At 40.8% G+C, this 8,409-nt stretch overlaps 1 protein-coding gene across 1 annotated transcript; it reads left to right on the top strand.

Moving 5' to 3' along the window:
• Positions 1–371: 371 nt before the first annotated feature.
• Positions 372–7,093, top strand: LOC145867227 (uncharacterized). Its single transcript, XM_082971301.1, has 2 exons — positions 372–438; positions 3,959–7,093. Exons 1-2 carry the CDS (start codon positions 372–374, stop codon positions 5,101–5,103), a joined length of 1,212 nt encoding a protein of 403 aa, XP_082827427.1. The 3' UTR covers positions 5,104–7,093.
• Positions 7,094–8,409: the final 1,316 nt, after the last annotated feature.

Raw genomic sequence — 8,409 nt, forward strand, 5'->3', positions numbered from 1 at the left:
TGAGTGGCAATACTGTGTTATCTCAAGAAGAACTAACCAATCTCAACATGACAGAAAGTAAGACAGGAGAACCTATTTCAACATGACAGAAAGTAAGACAGGAGTCCCTGACCTTATCTTCTCTCAAGAAGATGTCTGGTAGGCCCATTTAAATACATTTTTTGGACATTTCAAGATAGCAGATGTTTGAGTTGGGTCTATTAACACAGCTGTGAGTTGTTATTTTTTTCATTTTTTCATTTTTGACAAAATGAGCACTCCTGGAAGTGACAGATTTTGACTCATATTGAGTGATGAGACTGAGCTATTTAAAAACACTTTTTCAACATTTCAAGATGGCAGTTAGTTCAGTTTGATCTTATTAAAGACAAATGAATCCACTGTGTCTGCCTTTCTACTGTGAAGACAGGTTCTACTGCCCCCTGCTGTCTGTTGATGGTACTACTACTAGACACAGCGGCAGAATAAATTAAACTAGACATTTGTTTTCATCTCAAAACCAGAGAGCAACCGCTGTCCGGTGAAGTCCACACAAAGCGTATTGCATGTAACCAAACAGTTAGGTGACCTGCAGCACGGTCAAAGCAAAATATGTTTCAGACGTTTTAGGGACGACAAAACGACTATTGCTTTAAAACGACACAGAGAGTTCAGCACCTACAGTTACGATCTGTCTTTAATTTTGACCTTTTTTAAAACCATAAACTTGGATTAGCACAGCTAACACAGCTAACACAGCTAACACAGCTAACACAGTTAGCACAGCTAGCACAGCTAGCACAGCTAACACAGCTAGCACAGCTAGCACAGCTAGCACAGCTAACACAGCTAACACAGCTAACACAGCTAGCACAGCTAACACAGCTAGCACAGCTAACACAGCTAACACAGCTAACACAGTTAGCACAGCTAACACAGCTAGCACAGCTAGCACAGCTAGCACAGCTAACACAGCTAACACAGCTAGCACAGCTAACACAGTTAGCACAGCTAACACAGCTAGCACAGCTAACACAGCTAGCACAGCTAACACAGTTAGCACAGCTAACACAGTTAGCACGGCTAGCACAGCTAACACGGTTAGCACAGCTAAAACGGCTGACACAGTTAGCACAGCTAACACAGTTAGCACAGTTAGCACAGTTAGCACAGCTAGCACAGCTAGCACAGCTAACACAGCTAGCACAGCTAGCACAGCTAACACAGCTAACACAGCTAGCACAGCTAACACAGCTAGCACAGCTAGCACAGCCAACACAATCAAAGGAAGCCAAATGCTCACTGGCTTCCCTTGCCTTCAACGCTACGGGCAGCAACAATGTTATACTCTTTATGACCAGACAGCATCAGACAGGACTGAGACAGACTGTTTCACTGTCCAGACAGCATCAGACAGGACTGAGACAGACTGTTTCACTGACCAGACAGGACTGAGACAAACTGTTTCACTTATCAGACAGGACTGAGACAGACTGTTTCACTGACCAGACAGCATCAGACAGGACTGAGACTACCCCAAAGACAACGTGTGTGAAGCAAGAGCTTCCTGTGACAACCGGAAGTTGTTAAAAACAGCCTAGAGCTATTGTCATATGGCCACCTGCAGATAGTGAAAATTAAGCAACTCAACCTTGTGTCATTCAGTCAATTATTAAAGTAGAGAGTTCTTATTCAGGATTCTGTTTATGTCTACCCCCAAGACAACGTGTGTTGAGTAAGAACTTCCTGTGACAACCAAAGACACTGTATACTGGATAAGCAATCACTTGAAAAACTACAAACCTCAGATTTCCTCACTTCCTGGTTGGATTTTTCTCCGGTTTTTGCCTGCCATATGAGTTCTGTTATACTCACAGACATCATTCAAACAGTTCTGGAAACTTCAGAGTGTTTTCTATCCAGATCTACTAATTATATGCATATCCTACATTCTGGGCCTGAGTAGCAGGCAGTTTACTATGGGCACGCTTTTCATCCGGACGTCAAAATACTGCCCCCTATCCCAAAGAAGTTAACTCTCCTCCAAACGAGCTTCAATGCCATACAACACTCCACCCGTGGCCTCCAACTGCTCTTTAAACGCTAGTAGAACTAAATGTATGCTCTTCAACCGATCGCTGCCCGCATCCGCCCGTCCAGCATCACTACTCTGGACGTTTCTGACTTAGAATATGTGGACAACTATAAATACCTAGGTGTCTGGCTAGACTGTAAACTCTCCTTCCAGGCTAATATTAAGCATTTCCAATCGAAAATTTAATCTAGAATCGGCTTCCTATTTTGCAAAAAAAAAGCCTCTTTCACTCACGCTGCCAAACATACCCTCGTAAAACTGACTATCCTACCGATCCTTGACTTCGGCGATGTCATTTTCAAAATAGCCTCCAACACTCTACTCAGCAAACTGGATGCAGTCTATCACAGTGCCATCCGTTTTGTCACCAATGCCCCATATACCACCCACCACTGCGACCTGTACGCTCTCGTCGGCTGGCCCTCGCTACATATTCGTCGCCAAACCCACTGGCTCCAGGTCATCTATAAGTCTTTGCTATGTAAAGCTCCGCCTTAACTCAGCTCACTGGTCACCATAGCAACACCCACCCATAGCACGCGCTCCAGGAGGTATATCTCACTGGTCATCCCCAAAGCCAACACCTACTTTGGCCGCATTTCCTTCCAGTTCTCTGCTGCCAATCACTGGAACGAATTGCAAAAATTTCTGAAGTTGGAGACTTATATCTATCTACCTCATTACCTTTAAGCATCAGCTATCTGAGCAGCTTACCGATTGCTGCAGCTGTACACAGCCCATCTGTAAATAGCCCATCCAACTGCCTACCTCATCCCCATGTTTTTATATACTTTTTTTGCTCTTTTGTACCCCAGTATCTCTACTTGCACATCATCATCTGCACATCTATCACTCCAGTGTTAATTTGCTAAATTGTAATTACTTTGCTACTATGGCCTATTTATTTCCTTACCTCCTTACTCCATTTGCACAACTGTATATAGATTTTTCTGTTGTGTTATTGACTGTACGTTTGTTTATCCCACTTGTAACTCTGTGTTGTTTGTGTCACACTGCTTTGCTTTATCTTGGCCAGGTCGCAGTTGTAAATGAGAACTTGTTCTCAACTGGCCTACCTGGTTAAATAAATAAATAAAATCTTAACTTTATTGACAACACCCAAATGGATACTGTCATTAACGCAGTTCTTCAATAATTACACATAATTCTTAATGCTTTAGCAAACATTTTATTAAACAGGACATTCAAAAATATCCTTACAATTATAATCCAAAGTAGTGTGAAATGAACTCATAAGCAACCTGGAAATGGAGGTTACTCCCCTGAGTTTCCCCCATTCACATTCAGAATACATTGTGAAAAACTAAAATCTTTGCTCACCATTTTTGCTCCAGGCAGATATAGTACATCCATAACTAGTGGTTTCCTCATTACCAGATATACTACATCCATAACTAGTGGTTTCCTCATTACCAGATATACTACATCCATAACTAGTGGTTTCCTCATTAGCAGGGAGGAGTTTCTGCAATCAAATTGCCCTCGTGCCGCAATTTTAGCAAATACAGAAAGGGGCCTATATTGGAGACCAAAAGTTGTCTGGCACACTGCTTAGAGTTTCAACAACATGAATAACTTATTTCTAGCCTACAATCATCAATGTCACTACGAATGTGAAAAGAAGACAAAATATGACTATTCTTGCTCATTTTAAGGCAAATATCAAATAATTGTAACATTCATTACAGAAGTCAATTGTTGTCCAACATCATGGCTACGCTGTTGGCATCACCTTTTACAGTGGATTACCGCTGTTGTGGGCCTTTAATCATCTGTCTGACTTTGTTGTTCACACAGGAGAGATATGGGACTATTGTGGATCCTCTGGGGAGCCTCAACACCCTCGTGATGCTGACGAGGCAGAGAAGAGTCTCTCCACATTAGAACACCTCAATAAACAGCTGCAGAGATCCACAGGGAAGAGAACTCACTGCTGCTCTGACTGTGGGAAGAGATTCACCTCATCAGGCATTAAAATTCATCAGAGAATCCACACAGGAGAGAAACCTTATAGCTGTACTCAATGTGGGAAGAGTTTTGGTCTATCTGGAAGTCTGACTGCACACCAGAGAACACACACAGGAGAGAAACCTTATAGCTGTGGTCAATGTGGGAAGAGTTTTGCTGCATCTAGCACTCTGACTCTACACCAGAGAACACACACAGGAGATAAATATTATAGCTGTGGTCAATGTGGGAAGAGTTTTGCTGCATCTAGCACTCTGACTCAACACCAGAGAATTCACACAGGAGAGAAACCTTATAGGTGTGATCAATGTGGGAAGTGTTTTGGTCAATCTGGCCATCTGGTATCACACCAGAGAGTACACACAGGAGAGAAATCTTATAGCTGTGACCAATGTGGGAAGAGTTTTGGTGGATCTGGAGAGCTGACAGTGCACCAGAGAACACACACAGGAGAGAAACCGTATAGCTGTGATCAATGTGGGAAGAGTTTTGGTCGATCTGGAAATCTGACTGCACACCAGAGAACACACACAGGAGAGAAATCTTATAGCTGTGATCAATGTGGGAAGAGTTTTACTACATTTGCCACTGTGACTCGACACCAGAGAATACACACAGGAGAGAAACCATATAGGTGTGATCAATGTGGGAAGTGTTTTGGTCAATCTGGCCATCTGGTATCACACCAGAGAATACACACAGGAGAGAAATCTTATAGCTGTGGTCAATGTGGGAAGAGTTTTACTACATTTGGCTCTCTGACTCAACACCAGAGAACACACACAGGAGAGAAACCTTATAGGTGTGATCAATGTGGGAAGTGTTTTGGTCAATCTGGCCATCTGGTATCACACCAGAGAATACACACAGGAGAGAAATCTTATAGCTGTGACCAATGTGGGAAGAGTTTTGGTGGATCTGGAGAGCTGACAGTGCACCAGAGAACACACACAGGAGAGAAACCTTATAGCTGTGATATATGTGGGAAGAGATACTCTGATAAAAGATCTCTGATCAAACATCAGAAAATGCATACATGAAGGAATTGTTTCATGATATCAATGAAATGAAATCTCACAATGTAGAATGTTTTAACATTGTAAAAGGAGTATTTTAATGTCACAATTTAGAACCCTAAACGTTTGTCCCCTGTTCTATTGATATCAACATGATATGGATATTAGCCTCAGGGGGAAAATCCAGGCTCTGAATTGAAAGAGTTACTATTTATGAGATTTAACAAAAAGTGACTAACAAAAGAAAGAGTTGTGTTACACTTACCATGTTGGTGACCCACTTGAATCAAAATGCAACACTTCAAAATGTAGCTAGCTGTTTTCTACAAATTGTCTTCTAACCAGGGATGTACACATTATTCCCAGATTCCATGTGGATTTTGAGCTGTTCGTTTTAACAGGACGTGTAAACTCATCTTCCTCCTTTCGCACAATTGATTGCCAGCAGCATACCACCCTGCATCCCACTGCTTGCTTGCTTCTGAAGCTAAGCAGGGTTGGTCCTGGTCAGTCCCTAGATGGGAGACCATATGCTGCTGGAGGGCCAGTCGGAGGAACTCTTTCCTCTGGTCTAAACAATATCCCAATGCCCCAGGGCAGTGACTGCCCAGTGTAGGGTGCCGTCTTTCGGATGGGACGTTAAACGGGTGTCCTGACTCTCTGAGCTCATTAAAGATCCCATTGCACTTATCGTAAGAGTAGGAGTGTTAACCCCGGTGTCCTGGCTAAATTCCCAATCTGGCCCTCATACCATCACGGCCACCTAATCATCCCCAGCTTACAATTGGCTCATTCATCCCCCTCCTCTCCCCTGTAACTATTCCCCAGGTTGTTGCTGTAAATGAGAATGTGTTCTCAGTCAACTTAACTGGTAAAACAACGGTAGAAAAAAAATCCACATGATATCGATGAGTTATGACAAATAAGTGTTGTGTTCCTTTGTTTAGTGACCCCTACATTTAAATGCATCACTCCAAAATGTAGCTGACTGTCTTCTGCAGGTTGTCCTCTAATCAGTGAGGTAAAATATATCTCCCATTTCCATGTGTTTTTTTAGTTGTGTTAGTTTCAACAGCACGTACAACCTGATTTCCCCCCTAATCGATATCAGTGATTTATTGCTACTTGTCAAAACAACAGCGTTTTTGGTGCTTGTACAGTTTATAAGGAGATTGTTTTAAATAATATGATTATTGTGACAGATGTTTGTGTTACATTTTATGTTTAGGTTTTCAATTTATCACAAACTGTTTCTGCATTTGGACTATTGATTTGGACACGTTTAAACTGTGACATTGGGGGATATCTCACCTAGCAAAATGTCGTTGAAAATAAGACTTTGCCCGACATTCAATATAAGTTTGGTTTTAGTTGAAAGTGAAAGTTGAAAAGAAAACAATTTAATTTCAACATACTTACAGCCTAAACACATAGTCACAGTACAATAATCAATTATATGAACAATCCTACATCACTCCAGTATTTATTTACAACATTCATGTGCTAAATGTCTTTATTCCACTACTGAAGTAGCAGGTCTCAAATCACCTCATATTTCAAACATCCAGCCTGACAAAATATACATTTTATGCCTCACCATTTAGTGAATTTTTGCTAATACATATTAACAAAGGGGTGTACATTTGGTTTTTATATTTCATGTTTAATATTCATGTAAGATTTAGTAATCATAATTATTTATGCAACCAACTGACAATCTTTGGGTACAATTATATTGACATTGTTACGCTGCTTTTAGAATATCAGGGTTCATTCTCAGATGTGCCAAACCAAATGTACTAGAGCATGACATTGGGGACTGGGCCCCGATCCAACAACATGCCTATCTAGTGAACCCTGAAAAGAGAGAGAAGCTCCGCAGTGAGGTGGAAAGTTACTACGGATATTAAGGAGCTAGTTCTAGAAGCTAGTGAGTTTTAGGAAGACGAGAGTTCTAGAAGCTAGTGAGTTTTAGGAAGACGAGAGTTCTAGAAGCTAGTGAGTTTTAGGAAGACGAGAGTTCTAGAAGCTAGTGAGTTTTAGGAAGACGAGAGTTCTAGAAGCTAGTGAGTTTTAGGAAGACGAGAGTTCTAGAAGCTAGTGAGTTTTAGGAAGACGAGAGTTCTAGAAGCTAGTGAGTTTTAGGAAGACGAGAGTTCTAGAAGCTAGTGAGTTTTAGGAAGACGAGAGTTCTAGAAGCTAGTGAGTTTTAGGATTCTATAGTAAGAAGAGAAAAAGGAGAAAAAAATATTTCAATTGTATATTATTATTTAGAAATAAGTGTTTTTTTTTTTTTTTAATAAGTTTTTCTTGTTTTTAATTGTTGACAGCCAGTAGACACCATGTTTATATTGGTGAAGGTGAAGCATTGTAGTTGATTATCATGTGAAATGGAAGTTGTTTTCTGTTGGTGGTGAGCAAACTTGTCCAACAAAAATATAGGATATATTTGTTGTCTTAAGGTGTTATAGGCTTTGGTTTTTCCATTTATGTTTGAGGTTGGACTTTAGCACGTCTAGCTCGTTAGCACGTCTAGCTCGTTAGCACGTCTAGCTCGTTAGCACGTCTAGCTCCGTTAGCACGTCTAGCTCCGTTAGCACGTCTAGGTCGTTAGCCCGTCTAGCTCGTCGTTAGCACGTCTAGCTCGTTAGCACGTCTAGCTCGTTAGCACGTCTAGCTCGTCGTTAGCACGTCTAGCTCGTCGTTAGCACGTCTAGCTCGTCGTTAGCACGTCTAGCTCGTTAGCACGTCTAGCTCGTTAGTCAGAATGTGTTACACCTGTGCTGGCTTGTTCATCTTGTTATGGTTGAATATAACATCCAATTGTTAAAATTTTAATCAATGAATTTTCCTTAGAATGCTCAGTAGTCTTTCAGTTATTATTCTGTTTGGTATCATCTTATGTTTGCTGAGTAGTAAATATTTCTGTTTATTTTCATTGTTTTTTTATTTGTTTTTTCCTGTGAAGCCATTGCGTTGCATCCATGTCTGAAATGTGCTGTATAAATAAAGCTTGATTTGATTTGAACATATTGTAAAACTAATGAACCCAATGACTGACAATCAACAGACTTTTGCAAAACTAATGAACAAATATGTGCAAAAGCAACACGTATCTTGGTCCATCTTAGTATGAAAAACAGTATAAATTCAGTATATCTTCCACTATGTCAAAATAGTGCTGGTATGTAAGTTTAGTATCACTTTTCAACCAACCCAGTTCATTTGTTGAAAATGAAAAATGTTGAAATCAACAATATGTTACAGGATTCAACTACTGGAAACTGAAACAAACAATTGGATCAAACAGATCAATCCCACTGGACATTG

Source organism: Salmo salar, unplaced genomic scaffold (assembly GCF_965601325.2).
Source record: "Salmo salar unplaced genomic scaffold, fSalSal1 ptg000257l, whole genome shotgun sequence".
NCBI classification, from domain to species: Eukaryota; Metazoa; Chordata; class Actinopteri; order Salmoniformes; family Salmonidae; genus Salmo; species Salmo salar.

What these genes read in the sequence shown, in the direction of transcription:
- LOC145867227 (XM_082971301.1), top strand. Translation starts at nt 372, where the DNA reads ATGAATCCACTGTGTCTGCCTTTCTACTGTGAAGACAGGTTCTACTGC. An exon ending in CCCCCTGCTGTCTGTTGATG is followed by an intron (nt 439 to 3,958) that starts GTACTACTACTA and finishes CTGACGAGGCAG; the next exon opens with AGAAGAGTCTCTCCACATTA.